Source organism: Solanum verrucosum, unplaced genomic scaffold (genome assembly GCF_900185275.1).
Source record: "Solanum verrucosum unplaced genomic scaffold, falcon-dt-bn FXZP01000203.1, whole genome shotgun sequence".
Lineage (NCBI taxonomy): Eukaryota > Viridiplantae > Streptophyta > Magnoliopsida > Solanales > Solanaceae > Solanum > Solanum verrucosum.
This window is the reverse complement of record NW_026020815.1, coordinates 1,073,751-1,089,915: the sequence shown is the minus strand read 5'-3', so window position 1 is coordinate 1,089,915 and position 16,165 is coordinate 1,073,751. Positions and strand designations below refer to the sequence as shown.

General features: G+C 35.3%; 1 protein-coding gene across 5 annotated transcripts; it reads left to right on the top strand.

Annotated features, from left to right (window-relative positions):
- The first annotated feature begins 204 nt into the window (after positions 1 to 204).
- Positions 205 to 15,397, top strand: LOC125813375 (uncharacterized). 5 transcript variants are annotated; one of them, XM_049492874.1, is made up of 3 exons: positions 250 to 516; positions 12,633 to 12,723; positions 14,496 to 15,394. In XM_049492874.1, exons 1-3 carry the CDS (start codon positions 345 to 347, stop codon positions 15,328 to 15,330), a joined length of 1,098 nt encoding a protein of 365 aa, XP_049348831.1. In that variant the 5' UTR covers positions 250 to 344; the 3' UTR covers positions 15,331 to 15,394. The 5 variants fall into 5 exon arrangements, with proteins under 5 accessions (XP_049348830.1, XP_049348831.1, XP_049348834.1 ...); XM_049492877.1 differs by lacking the exon at positions 12,633 to 12,723 and having other exon boundaries at positions 250 to 607; positions 14,496 to 14,818; positions 14,894 to 15,389; XM_049492873.1 differs by lacking the exon at positions 12,633 to 12,723 and having other exon boundaries at positions 205 to 607; positions 14,496 to 15,389.
- The last annotated feature ends 768 nt before the right edge of the window (positions 15,398 to 16,165 follow it).

Here is a 16,165-nt window from a genome sequence, read left to right as displayed (position 1 = left end):
GCCTTAAATCGTTAGGTGGAGACTCTTCAATTCCTCCAAAGCCCAAAAGAGTTGTTAGGTCGTGCACCAAAACCCGTTTTGAGAAAAACGGGGAGCGACAATAGAAATATAACAATCTTATGAAGATCGACTAAAATGAAAAGTGAGTAGTATAAATTGAAACAGTTAAGCTAACGATTCTAACATTGTTAAGTATTTTTTTTCAGTTGGAAATGGTTAGAATATGGGCTTTAAGTAAAGCCAGCCCAATATAGCTTATATCAGCTTCACATATCCAGAGGAAGTCGGCGGCGGTTCCCTTTATCGACTCCGGCGACGGCGGAAAACCATCTCCGACGGCAATAATGGGTAAGAAATCATCGAGGAAGAATGGAGTTGGTAAAGCACCTGGTTCAATTACATTAAGAGAAGAATCAGGTGTGAAGAAGAAACAAACTCATGTTAATGCGAAATCGATGCTGAAATTGGAGCATATAAAGGATATTGCTACCTGGGCTAGTGGTGAAGGTTCCATACCTTCACTTGGTGCCTTTTTTGGGCAGAGATTAGCTGTATCAGCTGAGTCTTTGGGTGTTCCACCTGACCCTTCATTATTTACTTGTCAAAGGTTTGAGCTTCTTATAAATTTTTTATTTGATTTGTCTTGCATTTATGAATACATACTTTGTTAATTTTGTGATGGGTTGAAAAATGGATATTTGTTCATTAATAGATGTAGGGGTATAGTGAGAGAGATAGGATTAGAGATTAGTATATTCAGGATAAGGTAGGAATGGTTTTGGTGGAGGACAAGATGCGGGAAGCTAGACTGAGATGGTTTAGGCATGGAGATGCAAATGCACAAATGTGTGAAGGTGTGAGAGGTTGACTATGGTTGGTTTTAGGAGAGGTGATTAGACCGGATATGACGTAGTTTTTAGCTTATTGAGAGCATGACCTTAGATTGGAGCTTGTGGAGGATACAAATTAGTGTAGGAGGTTATAGGACATTACTAGGTAGTAATGTGTTGTATTGCTATCCATCCATACAAGTAGTTGTAATTTCTGTTACTATCTTTTGGTTCTTGTACATTGATTATCGTATTATTTTGTTGTACTGTTCAGAATGCTTTGTTATGCTTTCACTTTAGCTTATTCTCTTTCTGGACTGCTTTGCACTGTTTTCTCGAGTCTATTGGAAACAACCTTTGTATCCTAATATAGAGGTCAGGACAAGGTTTGCCGGCACTCTACCCTCCTAGACTTGACTATTTTATATTGTACGAACCAGTGTAGAAACGACGTTCAATGATGAATTGCACCGGATCACACACCTCAAGATCTCTCCGGCGCTAAGCATGTTGACACCTTTAATTTCTAGGCCATCCTTTAGACAAGGAAATATACATGAACACCATGGAGGTTAGGAAAACAGGAACAATAAAGACTAGGCTCCAGAGAAAGGACTGATGATATTGCTCAATTTCATCTCTTATCCAGGATACTTTCCCTTCAGGAAATGTCACTCCCGTGAATCGTCCTGAACCAGTTGACTTGACTACTTGAATAAATTTTTGAGGTCATGTGACGTCTGATCGGTAAGAAAGGGATATCTTCTTCTGCTTTGTAGCAATATCAGGGTCTTCAACTCCTGCAAGTGCTCTAATAGAAGTTTCAATAATCCTCGTGAAATTGTCAGTGAGTGCTCCATCAAATCTCTCGCTTAAGTGTAGCCAGAACATCAAATCCATAACCAACTTCTTTTTTCGATATTAGGGAAATCCTCAAAGTCCAGCGATGCACGTTCCGAAACTCATTGAATAATGGGAGTGTCATCTACTCCTCTCCTTTTTTAATAGCATACTTTTTTCTGTAGCAGGGTTCAAATTTGTGATGTGTGTCAAACCCACAAATCATGAGCTACACTTTTATAACTAGATCTAAGGACTAGGGGAAAGCTATAACCAACTAGTTGGTATCACTCATAAGGGTTTTTGCTTTCACCATGTTCTAAGCTTAGCTAAATCTGCATGGATTTCTAGAGGTTGTACGACTAACTAAATAAAACTACAGAAAACCAAAAAAATAACTTGGTCTCATCTTCTGGAAGAGCACTCACGTGTTTTTTTAGTACTTCACATTTATGTGTTACATAGCTAACTCCTGAGCACAATAAGTTGTTTTTCCTTCTTCTGATTTCTCCTATTTTTAAAAATCACAATGTATGTGTGGAGTTGATTTATTCTTCTTAAAAGTTTGTACTAATCACTTTGAATTTTGGCCACCTTCATGTTGAATGAGTCATTGTCGACTTTTCATCCTTTTTCTAGGCTTGCATACTAACTTATAATTGATATTTCACAGGTGTGAATCTATCCTACAGGCTAGCTACAATTGTACAACACGGATTGAGAAGAACAAAAGAAAGGCACGAAAGAAACGCAAGACATCCGGTATTCCCCCGAAGAACTCAGTTGTATATGAGTGTCATTTCTGCTCACTTCGGAATCTAAAGAGAGGAACCCCAAGAGGCTATATGAAAAGCCTATATCCTGCTAAATCAGCAACCCGAAAGGCAAAAGTTGATCCTACTGAATCAGCAATGCAAAGATCTGAACATTTGGGCACGTTAGTGGCTAGTATCGATAAGGCAAAAGTTGATCCTATTGAATCAGCAATGCATAAGTCTGAACATTTGGATACGACAGTGGCTAGTACTAATAAGGCAAGAGTTGATCCTACTGAATCAGCAATGCAAAAGTCTGAACATTTGGATACGTCAGTGGCTAGTATCAATAAGACAAGAGTTGACACTACTAAATCAGCAACCCAAAAGTCTGAACAGTTCGATGCTTTAGGGGGCAGTACCACAGATGTAATAGTTGCATCTGAACTAGTTGGAGATGATCCTATGGCTGGTCCTGCAACTCCATTGTCAACAGTTACAGTTACTTCTCTGTTGGATTTGAGGAAGAGGAAAAGAAATAGAACAGGGTCCAAGAAGAAAGCTGAACCTCAGGATGGTTCATCCACGACAGATGCTGAGAAGACTGTCTCAACATCCAGTAAGAGAAAGAAGAAGTCTTGGACTAGTTTGAAGGAAATTGCTGAAAGTCAGAGTAGCAATAGTAGGAAGTTCTCCAATATATCTGTTCCATTTATTCTTTGATTGTGAGAATTGTATTTTCCCTGTAGAGCACCCCCTTTTTTGGGGGTTTTCACGCCCGGTGTCCGGAGCTCATATTGGCGCGCTCTGACTAAATTCGAATCACGCACTGCAGGGTCCATTGGGAGTGACACTCCCTAACATATTTTCTCTCGTAAGTTGTAACAGTAGTTACTGTCCAATATTATATGAGTATTTAGTGTACTTTGACAATTGTTTAGTTTCTTTTTGATTTATAATTTTTTTTGGAAAGTTCTTGGTTGTTTAACTAAATGTTCGTCTTTCTACTATATTAGAAGCATGGGTAACAGCATGGTATCAACATGTTTGTTTATTGTCATTTTTTAATTTGTCAAGGGAATTTTCGTCATTTCAATCATATCCTTGCTTCCATCTTTACTCCACGTGGTAATGTAGTCATGGCTTTACTGGGCGTGGCATTCATGCCTGCTTCCACCAGCTCCATCTCAGTGCTCTCATGAGTCTCATCTATCCACTGATCAAGAGGAAGATAAAAGCTTCTGCCATATTCTCTGAGTGCAACTTCAATTTTCAGGTAATTTGACACATCTCTTTTCAATTTTTGGCTTTAATTTCTTAGTTCTTCGCATGCTTTCACCTGAATTGTCTTTTGGTTTTAATTTTTCATCAGATATTTTTTTAATTTAGTTTTAAATATATGGGTTGGTTTATATATATTGTGATAATTTTCTCTGGTTTCATCTAATCTCTCAGTTAATAATAATTTCTATGTTCAAGTTTTATGTGTTTATGATTCTATGGCTCTAGAGATTTGTGTAGGCTGCTATGCACGGGTAGAACACTTTACGTTGTTATCATCACATCTTCTCAACTCTGCTTATAGTTTCTCGATATGTATCTCCTTCACTTTTTGATTGTGTGTTCTACTTAGTGATTGTTGTGCTTTTGGGTCTGATTGTTTGGGTTGAAGTTCTCTTTTATGTCTTCACTTGTAATTCTATTGAGTTGAATGTCAGGTGATACATTCTGCGTTTAAAGAGAAAAGTATACTTATCGTCCTTCAATTTTGTTGATTTTCTATGTGCGAGAAATGAAATCATAGGGTTTCAGTTTTACTTATATTTGCAAATTGATTTTTTGGAGTTCTGTGTGATTTAAGGGAAAAGAAATTAAAGGTTATTTATTAGATTCATAATTTTCGTTATACTCTGGGTAAAAGTAAGGGAAAACAAGCATGCTGCTTTTGAATATTTCTCAGCTTTTGCTCTATAGATGTTTGTAAAAGTTCTCCAAAGAAGCAGCTTCTTTCGATTTCAATTTTCTAATGTAGCTTCTTAATTTTTTTAATTATCTGATAATTTGTTGTAAAATGTCACTGAGTTAAAACAGGGGAGGAGGAGTTGGCTATGGATTTTTCCGAGATAGTTAACCACTTTTTCCACCATAAGTCTTGGATTATTAAAGTAGATCTTTATCCTACGGCTAGCAGCTTATGTGAAACTTAATACAAAAGATAGACCAGCTAAAATGAGAAGTGACATGGGAATTAACTACCATTTTCTCAATGAGGATGAGGGATTTGTGGATCATACATACATTCTTCGAGCTCGAACGAAGTGAAAGGACTGAAAAGAAAAAATAGCCAAACAAGAGTCATTTTAAATGGTTCAAGACTATGCCTTTTTTTTTTTTTTTTGTGTCTGTGCAAGTTTACCTGGAAGATCAGCAGAGTATGTGAGATTCAGGGGTCTCTCTTCAGTGAACATAAACATTAATTTTTTACACTAATCAAGCATCTGCTTAAAGTAATACCAAATATTCTTTAGCTTTTAATTCTTAAAATCTTTTATAATTATCGATACTAAACTGCTGATTTTAAGTTCTTTGTAACAACCTTTTACCCGTGTTGTTGTGACTTCTACTATCAAGTTCTTTTGCTTTCGTGTTCTTACACTTCTGTGAGTTTCTCTTTCATTTCTGACAGTTTTTCTCATGCTTATCAATTGCGACTACTTGCTTAATAATTGTTCACACTTGGCTTCTACATTTTCTTGCTTTATAATTGTTCATTATTTACTTTTGATAAACACTTTACACCATCTTTTGTTTGCCTACACGATGTAAAACTGGTCACTGTTTGTACATGAAATGTGTTGCTTTCTTTAAGGCCACAATCTTTCTATTATCCATATTTCACGCTCTATACACATTGCTATCATATTAGGACTTATAATTAGTTTAAGCTTACATTTAAATTTTAGTTTTGTTTCCTTTTCATTTGGTCTTCTTACCTCTTTATTTTTTTGACTCTTCTTATCAGAATATCACTGCCCGTGAAACTATGTTTAATAAAGCATATGTGTGATACTACTTGAAGCTTAAATTTGTTTTGCCCCACCTTTGTGTGTGATAAAAGATCTCTTTAGACAAGAATTGGGTTTTGTTAGGTATTTAGGTAAAAAACTATTTGAGCCACAAGTGTGTGGTGAATTTCTTGAAAGAAATTACTTTTCGATCAAACTTCTTGAGTCTTCTTTCAAAGCTTGAGGTTTGTTAGATTGTGATTTTATGGCTATACAGTTTGTGGATTCAAGAGTAGTATACTCTGTTTGACAGAGAACTTTTGATCCTTATGGTCCCTCCATGTCGAGGGGTTAAGACTGATCCAAGAAAACCTCTACGCACATATGCCTAACTTCATAACTATTGTTCATCCAAAAAATTCTTCTGATTTGTTACCCCTTAATAAAGTCTGATCGTTACTCAGAAACGTCCCAAATGGATCAAAATTCATATCACTCTGCTCTGCAATGCTAAGGTAGAATTCTGACCACTAAATATTGTTGTTGCTTGAAATCCAGACAAATCATGTGTTGATAAGAACATGTTTGCAGCTGTGTAAGTACCCATTTTGGCGTTGCGGGCTGTTCTGTTGATGTGTCTTGTAAAAATGGATTGTAATGGTTAGTTGGTTCCATTACTCGAATTTGATTATAGTTATTCATATTAGAAATTGATTTTAGGCCACTATTTGTAAACAATGTCAATGAATTCTGATTATACAATTCCTCCAAGTAGGAAGAACTGAAGTTGCTTACATTGTTAGAGGTAGTAGGCGATGCTTTTGTTTGTAGGGTTGCTTCGAAAAAAATAACATATTCCAACCACTATTTGGATTGTTTCTTAATATTGTTCCGGTTTTTGATTTTCTTGAAAGGCATTGAAAGACGGCAATGGCGATGACAATGTGAAAGTGTCGTAGCTGCTAATGTTGTTAGCAGCAGTATTAGGCATGAGTTGTACTGATTTTGTTTGTGGGGTTGCTTAGAATTCCAAATACCAACCATTTCTTGAAGAAGCCTTACAGGTAATATAGTACATTCGTTCCATTTCACACCTCTTTTGGTTCTTGTTGTTCTGAAAAGGCGTAAAAAATGTTGATGATCGCTAAAGCCTTAGTTAGTACAACTTCCCATCTTTTTGGCTGAACTTGAATCCAGTGTGGGCTTTTGTTTCTCCTTGATCTATTCTTTTTTAGTTTCTTTATAGTTCAGTTCTTTTGCTTTCTCTGCAGCAGGTTGTTACTTCTGATCTGACTATCCTGTCTTTTGCTCTCTGTTGTGGTTTGTATATTTCTACATTTGTATAGTTTTCAGGGTGTGGTAAGCTTTGCTCTTCTACGGTTTTTTCTTATAAGTTACTTATGTGTACATATTGTATTTTTACCTAACTTTTTGTTTGTGACAAGTGACTACATATAAACATATATACACATTAATCAATTTTACCCTCAATTCAAACTTTCGTATTCTTTTCATGCCTTATTACTTAGAAAATATCCAGTACAAAAAATAAAAAAGTTGCATAGATGTCTTGTAGGAATCATAAATGATTAAGATTGGAAAAAAACATGCTAATAAAAGGGCTAGAAAATGCGGATTATATAGACTATTGCCACCTGACAAGAAAAATCTCCTTAAATGTGACAATGAGCAAACATAGTTGAATTAAGGTTTTTTCTGTGACAGTGAAACAAAATTGGAGATTTTTTATAAAGAAGAACAATTAGTATCTCTGGTTTGATTCGGACGGATATATCTCTGCAGAAGAACAATTAAGTTCCATGTCTCGAAGAACTGGTTATACGATATAGAAGATTAGCAAAGGATTAAATTAGCATTCTGACTATATTGTCATTTTTAAATATTTCATCTATTAACATACAAGTTCTCTTATGTGTCTATAAGCTTATGCCTTTGGGTGTTTTTTCATTACCGTGGCTCTGAAAATCCACCATGTAGTTGTAGAAACTCGACGACTTCTTCCGTTTTTATTCAATCTTTTATCTTTAATTTTCTTTTGTTTTCCTTAATCTTCTTAGGTGATGGTATATTTTCAGATTAGCTTCTCTTGATGTATTTATCAAAGCTATATGATCCTGTTTTTCTGTTTATCTGAAATGACTTATGTAATCTTCTCAATATTTTTCGCTTTGTTTTGTTTCAGTACTGCTATCATATTATCTCCATCAACAATACAACAAAGCTGAAATATACTTGATAGTTTTCTGTTTAAAAATAAATAGTTGATCACCTACACTGAAAACAGCAATAGCAATAGCAAATGCATTTGCTGATAGAATAGATTGATACAAAATTTATATATGTAAACCGTTAATTCGCTCGTATGTTTATATCTTGGGTTGAAATAACTTTATGGCATTCAAGTCTTGCTAATATGAAGGGAGGATATCACAAATCAAATACATGCATTATAATCTTTTGTTACAGTTGACAGATAAAATTTTTATCGCAAATTGTAGTGTGAAGTCTTATTCACACACTCTTTTTTCTCTAATTTCAATTACTACATCATTATTGTGCTCACTAACTATTATAATTGAACCAGTAAGATCTGTATGAGAGGTGAAATTGATATGATGCACGATGTCGTTATAGAGGTTGTATAAGTGTTTATATTGATCTTAAGCTTGATTTATTTGTAGATTTCATTGGATACATAAAAAATATTGAACATCATTGTAATTATTTCTTGTCACAATGTCGTCGTTGCTGTGGATCTTCTATTTGTAAGCTCAAATTTGATTCTGATTTACTTTTCAATTTGATTATTCTTAAATTTTCTTTTCCCCCAAGCTAATGTTATATTCTTTAATTTGTTGCTTGCAGTCTTCTATTTGCAGGTTACTTTGTCACGAGAAAAAAAAATCAACTACTTCCTCCTCAAAGGTCTTCATCACATGTATTCTTTTTTTTTTATTTTAAAAATAGATATTTTATTTTACACAGGAATGGTATCTATAAGAATTATCCATTTTTCTATGGTTTTATGTAGACTTGCTTAGACATTCTTATATTTCAGGAAGGAAAAACATGGAATGTTGTAGTTGTAAATATAATTCTCCTTCTCGCTGCTAGAACATACAATAATTCTTCTATGCATATGAAATTTAACATTTTTTAGTTTCTTGGAAGAGGATTTTTCGAGTGCTTTATTTTGTTGCTTAGTGGATATTGGTAACAATATCTAGGTGGTTCATAAGTCTCAAAATCGTTGTACTATTGTCTCATCTGATTACATACTCAGTAGTTTTATATGCACTTGTTTTCATAATTGTGATTGCTATATGTCCTATTGCTTTTGTCTTTTGGGTCCTCTCTATTCCTTTCAAAGGTTAAGTCATGATAAATATATTGTGTGACAAATTAGTTTCTATTTTTTGAGTGATGCTATTCTTTGTTTATTTTATTTGTAGGTTGTGCTTGCTACTTCACTTCAAAGATGGTGACACAAATGAGTTATTTTTAACAAAAAATATGGATTACATGTGTCAGAGAAATTTAATCAGATGTTCTAGATTATAAGAGGGATGTTTTCAGGAAATTTTATAATTTGAAGTTTTAGATGGCATGAGGGACACATTGTGATGTTTTTCGTTAGTTCAAAAAATTGGTTATTTTTGTGGAAAGTGAAAAACATATGGCGTTCCACATTTGTTTCTTCACAACTATTACAATATTGTATTCCTCTTTTGTATAAATAGGCGTGGATACATTCTTTTTAAAATTTTCAGATGCTTTTATTATCAAGTTATATGTGCGCTAGACCTTTCTAGCACCAAATTCATCTCGTTATTTAGAGAGCTTTATTTTGTCCATGTGAATTCTTGTTGATTTGTAATTTTTTTACCATTTTTTGTTTTACAAGGATGGCAACTTTTTTAGCCAATTCGGGGAATAAAAACACAAATTAAGCGATTTGTCTATTAGATTATCTGAATATATGTTATTTAATTTCGTCGTTTGAGACAAACAAATGAAGAATACGTGGACTTCCATTGTTGGGCCTGTAATACCCTATAATTTAAGTTAAGGGCAAATAAGTCATTAGTTATTTTTTTAAAAGAAAAAGAAGAGAGAGATTGGGCTAAAAGCCCTAGGCAGCAACTACTGCTGTAATTTTCAGCGAAGAAAAAAAAAAAAAAAAGGAGAAACAAGCGCTAGTTGCTGGATTTTTGCTTCCAGCGAAGGACCACGAAAGAGAAGAAAGAACGGAAGGGTGAGGGAGAAGAAGGAGAAAGAGAATTATTCGAAGGTTTCGCTTCCAGGTTCGAGGTAAATCATTGTTGCTTTTCTTCTCCTACAGCCCCTCCAAGATTATTAGTTAGGTCATTCAAAGTAGGTGTTGAAATCTAATTACTAAAGGCTAATAATTGGGCAGCAAGGGTTGTACAGAACGATAAATATTTCTATTTCTATCTATTTTATGAGTATCAAGATACATGATTGATCAATGGATTTGGGCATGAGAATACCTATAGATAGAAGTATATTTTATACTACTCCTACTGCCAGATATGCTCCCAGTAGCATTAGTTGGAATTACATTGTAATGCTGGGCTTGAGTTGTTGTTAATTGTAGTAATAGCCAAGAAAATTGTTTGAGCAAGATATGAATACTTAGAGCTTTTAACTTGTTGCTGCTGAAATTGAAGGAATATATTGTTACAGAATAAGATACTTTAACATATTGAGAATCAAACCTGAAACTTGAGGGTTGAATATTTTAAATAGTTATAGAATTAGCTTAAACATATAATCTAACTGGAAATTGGTATGAATGTGATTATAGATTGACCAAAGGGATTCATACGGATTACTCGAGTTACGAGCTTGGTATTTCAGCACTAGTACTGTGAGTAGTAATCTTACCACAATTTGTATTTCACAAATTTCATGATTTTTACATGGTTTATAAAGTAAATGTGTTACTGAATGTTTTGAACTTGCATGTGGGACAAGTCTTTTACTTGATATGATACTGAAAAGATTATTTGAGATGATCGCATTCTTACAAGATATGATTACTGGTATTGAAAAGGTTTTACACTTATTTGAGAAATAGTATTTTGACCGGTGATTGTTAAACTTTGAAATGATATGATTTAATAAGATTTAAATGCTCTGTTCAATTTTGAAATGCTTCTACTGATTACAGGAAAAGTTTAAAAAGGGAGTAGACCTTGATGAATCCCGTAGCTAACGACGGGTTCGTTAGACCTGGTGCACCTTGTAGTTACTGATTACTAATAAAGACCTTGCTAATCTGTTACTGATATCCCTCGAGTAGGGATCTACTAATATGAATACTTAACTCATTTATGAGGAGTTCACTGTTATTGGTACTTCTTAAAGAGAAGGCCACACTGATTACATGATTCATCCTTGGAAACCTCCCAACTATAAGATTTGATATGAAAATATTTTTCTGAGTTTACTATTGAGTATTCCTATTGATTTTGCTTATATGAGGCAAATAAAATTGAATATTGTTATCGTTTCTGAAAAAGGCGGTTTTATCATTTTGACTATTATACTAGCATGTTTTCTGACTTGTCCCTCACTAAAACGTTTGTGGTTAAGTGTTATTACTCACTGAGCTAGCGTCTCACTCCTCTCTAATTGTTTTTACAGAAAACTCAGGTGGTATTGAAGAGGATTTCATTAACTAGAGAGTGTGATTTGGTAGCATCTGGTGAGCCTCGCATTGCTTCGCGTGGCAAGAGAACTATTTATTTGTTATTGGTTTATTTAGTTCCTTTAAAAACTCTTAGAGTCACTCCATTTGTCATTCCTTTGATTTGAGTCATATTAGTCCTTCATATTATAGTCAAGTGACTAGTTGGAACTTGTTTTCATAATTTGGAAATGAATTAGGTTTGTTAAGTGACAATTAGATCATTGAAGGATATTATGTTGTGGCTTATAGTTGCTATTGGTTGTGTTGTGAATTTCTGAGACAGGAAAAGTCAGGATAAACCTAAAAACAGAGGAAACTCTGCCCGATTTTCTGTAGATTTCTGGTTAAGGCTTGCTTTGGGATTCTTCCCCTTAGCGCCGGTCACGGTTCTAAATTGGATCGTGACAGGGCCCGTGCAAAGCGCAGACATACTTATCTAGTAAATACATATATCTAATATCAAAATATCTATCTACTACTATATAATAAGTGGCAATAACCACACAGCTGGTCAATTAGGGTGTTTAAAAATAATTTTGAGGGCAATATGGTCATTCTTTGTTACTTTTTGTGCATTGTTTTGCTTGGGAAGGGGATTCTTTGTTTTTTGGAGCTTGAAATGACAAAACTATCCTGAACTTCTACTCAATGTCACATAACTCCCACCTTTTGCAATATGATCCCTAAAAGGCATTTTGGTAAATTTGCTAAAAATATTGTTGGCCAAAAACTGATCTCATCGTACTTTCTCTATAATCTTTTTGCACACTTGGACCAATTTGCCCATATCATTATGTATTCTAACCATTTCCAACTGAAAAAAATACTCAACAATGTTAGCTTAACTGTTTCAATTTATACTACTCATTTTTCTTAAAATTCAATCAGACCTGCCTGTCATCAAGGGTATGTATATTCGTCATTCTTGTTAATTTTAGGTTAAACTTGTGCACATTAGCAGCTTGCTGTAGCCTCTTGAGCTATTTCAGCTATAGGAACTAAATTCTTGATTTCCTTCTTCCAATCTGAGATTTTTCCCTTTTCCGTGTGGCTTGCTGTTGGAGCTTCCTGTTTCAGTCGACCGATCTGATTTACAATTTGTGAGTTCTCTTTTTGCCTCTTTGTTCGATATTACTTCTCCTTCGAATTTAATTTCTGCTTTTCTTTCCGTAAACTAACATGGGTTTTGAATATGGGCTTTAAGTAAAGCCAGCCCAATATAGCTTATATCAGCTTCACGTACCCAGAGGAAGTCGGCGGCGGTTCCCTTTACCGACTCCAGCAACAGCAATAATGGGTAAGAAATCATTGAGGAAGAATGGAGTTGGTAAAACACCTGGTTCAATTACATTAAGAGAAGAATCAGGTGTGAAGAAGAAACAAACTCATGTTAATGCGAAATCGATGCTGAAATTGGAGCATATAAAGGATATTGCTACTTGGGCTAGTGGCGAAGGTTCCATACCTTCACTTGGTGCGTTTTTTGGGCAGAGATTAGCTGTATCAGCTGAGTCTTTGGGTGTTCCACATGACCCTTCATTATTTACTTGTCAAAGGTTTGAGCTTTTTATAAATTTTTTTTATTTGATTTGTCTTGCATTTATGAATACATACTTTGTTAATTTTGTGATGGGTTGAAAAATGGATATTTGTTCATTAATGGATGTAGGGGTATAGTAAGAGAGATAGGATTAGAGATTAGTATATTCGGGATAAGGTAGGAATGGTTTTGGTGGAGGACAAGATGCGGGAAGCTAGACTAAGATGGTTCAGGCATGGAGATGCAGATGCACAAATGTGTGAAGGTGTGAGAGGTTGACTATGGTTGGTTTTAGGAGAGGTGATTAGACCGGATATGACATAGTTTTTAGCTTATTGAGAGCATGACCTTAGATTGGAGCTTGTGGAGGATACAAATTAGTGTAGGAGGTTATAGGACATTACTAGGTAGTAATGTGTTGTATTGCTATCCGTCCATACAAGTAGTTGTAATTTCTGTTACTATCTTTTGTTTCTTGTACATTGATTATCGTATTATTTGGTTGTACTGTTCAGAATGCTTTGTTATGCTTTCACTTTAGTTTATTCTCTTTCTGGACTGCTTTGCACTGTTTTCTCAAGTCTATTAGAAACAACCTTTGTATCCTAATATAGGGGTCAGGACAAGGTTTGCCGGCACTCTACCCTCCTAGACCTCACTTTTTTATATTGTACGAACCAGTATAGAAACGATGTTCAATGATGAATTGCACCGGATCACACACCTCAAGATCTCTCCGGCACTAAGCATGTTGACAACTTTAATTTCTAGGCCATCCTTTAGACGAGGAATATACATGAACACCATGGAGGTTAGGAAAACACGAACAAGACTAGGCTCCAGAGAAAGGACTGATGATACTGTTCAATTTATCTCTTATCCAGGATACTTTCCCTTCAGGAAATGTCACTCCCGTGAATCATCCTAAACCAGTTGACTCGACTACTTGAATAATTTTTGAGGTCCTGTGATGTCTGATCGGTAAGAAAGGGACATCTTCTTCTGCTTTGTAGCAATATCAGGGTCTTCAACTCCTGCAAGTGCTCTAATAGAAGTTTCAATAATCCTCATGAAATTGTCAGTGAGTGCTCCATCAAATCTCTCGCCTAAGTGTAACCAGAACATCAAATCCATAACCAACTTCTTTTTTCGATATTTGGGAAATCCTCCAAGTCCAGCGATGCACGTTCCGAAACTCATTGAATAATGGGAGTGTCATCCACTCCTCTCCTTTGTTAATAGCATGCTTTTTTCTGTAGCAGGGTTCAAATTTGTGATATGTGTCAAACCCACAAATCATGAGCTACATTCTTATAACTAGATCAAAGGCCTAGCGGAAAGCTATAGCCAACTAGTTGGTATCACTCATAAGGGTTTTTTCTTTCACCATGTTCTAAGCTTAGCTAAATCAGCATGGATTTCTAGAGGTTGTACGAATAACTAAATAAAACTACAGAAAACCAAAAAAATAACTTGGTCTCATCTTATTTATACCTAGTTGGTATTTTTTATATCTCAGGACTCGGATTCTGGAAGAGCACTCACGTGTTTTTTAGTACTTCACATTTATGTGTTACATAGCTAACTCCTGAGCACAATAAGTTGTTTTTCCTTCTTCTGATTTCTCCTATTTTAAAAATCACAATGTATGTGTGGAGTTGATTTTTTCTTCTTAAAACTTTACACTAATCACTTTGAATTTTGGCCACCTTCATGTTGAATGAGTCACTGTCGACTTTTCATCCTTTTTCTAGGCTTGCATACTAACTTATAATTGATATTTCACAGGTGTGAATCTATCCTTCAGGCTAGCTACAATTGTACAGCACGGATTGAGAAGAACAAAAGAAAGGCACGAATGAAATGCAAGACATCCGGTATTCCCCCTAAGAACTCAGTTGTATATGAGTGTCATTTCTGCTCACATCGGAATCTAAAGAGAGGAACCCCAAGAGGCTATATGAAAAGCCTATATCCTGCTAAACCAAAAACTTTAACAGTTGACCCTGCTAAATCAGCAACCCGAAAGGCAAAAGTTGATCCTACTGAATCAGCAATGCAAAGATCTGAACATTTGGGCACGCTAGTGGCTAGTATCGATAAGGCAAAAAGTGATCCTACTGAATCAGTAATGCATAAGTCTGAACATTTGGATACGTCAGTGGCTAGTACTGATAATGCAAGAGTTGATCCTACTGAATCAGCAATGCAAAAGTCTGAACATTTGGATACGTCAGTGGCTAGTATCGATAAGACAAGAGTTGACACTACTGAATCAGCAACCCAAAAGTCTGAACAGTTCGATGCTTTAGGGGGCAGTACCACAGATGTAATAGTTTCATCTGAACTAGTTGGAGATGATCCTATGGCTGGTCCTGCAACTCCATTGTCAACAGTTACGGTTACTTCTCTGTTGGATTCGAAGAAGAGGAAAAGAAATAGAACAGGGTCCAAGAAGAAAGTTGAACCTCAGGATGGTTCATCCATGACAGATGCTGAGAAGACCGTCTCAACATCCAGTAAGAGAAAGAAGAAGTCTTGGACTAGTTTGAAGGAAATTGCTGAAAGTCAGAGTAGCAATAGTAGGAAGTTCTCCAATATATCTGTTCCATTTATTCTTTGATTGTGAGAATTGTATTTTGCCCGTAGAGCACCTCCTTTTTTGGGGGTTTTCACGCCGGTGTCCGGAGCTCATATTGGCGCGCTCTGACTAAATTCGAATCACGCACTGCAGGGTCCATTGGGAGTAACACTCCCTAACATATTTTCTCTCGTAAGTTGTAACAGTAGCTACTGTCCAATATTATATGAGTATTTAGTGTACTTTGACAATTGTTTAGTTTCTTTTTGATTTATAATTTTTTTTGGAAAGTTCTTGGTTGTTTAACTAAATGTTCATCTTTCTACTTTATTAGAAGCATGGGTAACAGCATGGTATCAACATGTCTGTTTATTATCATTTATAATTTGTCAAGGGCATTTTTGTCATTTCAATCATATCCTTGCTTCCATCTTTACTCCGTGGTAATGTAGTCATGGCTTTACTGGGCGTGGCATTCATGCCTGCTTCCACCAGCTCCATCTCAGTGCTCTCATGAGTCTCATCTATCCACTGATCAAGAGGAAGATAAAAGTTTCTGCCATATTCTCTGAGTGCAACTTCAATTTTCCGGTAATTTGACGCATCTCTTTTCAATTTTTGGCTTTAATTTCTTAGTTCTTCGCATGCTTTCACCTCAATTGTCTTTTGGTTTTAATTTTTCATCAGATATTTTTTAATCTAGTTTTAAATATATGGGTTGGTTTATATATATTGTGATAATTTTCTCTGGTTTCATCTAATCTCTCAGTTAATAATAATTTCTATGTTCAAGTTTTATGTGTTTATGATTCTATGGCTCTAGAGATTTGTGTAGGCTGCTATGCACGGGTAGAACACTTTACGTTGTTATCATCAC

Bases quoted from the DNA above. Each gene is read 5' to 3' on its own strand.
- LOC125813375 (XM_049492875.1), top strand. From the start codon at position 12,461: ATGGGTAAGAAATCATTGAGGAAGAATGGAGTTGGTAAAACACCTGGT. The intron at 12,724-14,495 runs GTTTGAGCTTTT...GATATTTCACAG, and splicing joins TCATTATTTACTTGTCAAAG to GTGTGAATCTATCCTTCAGG.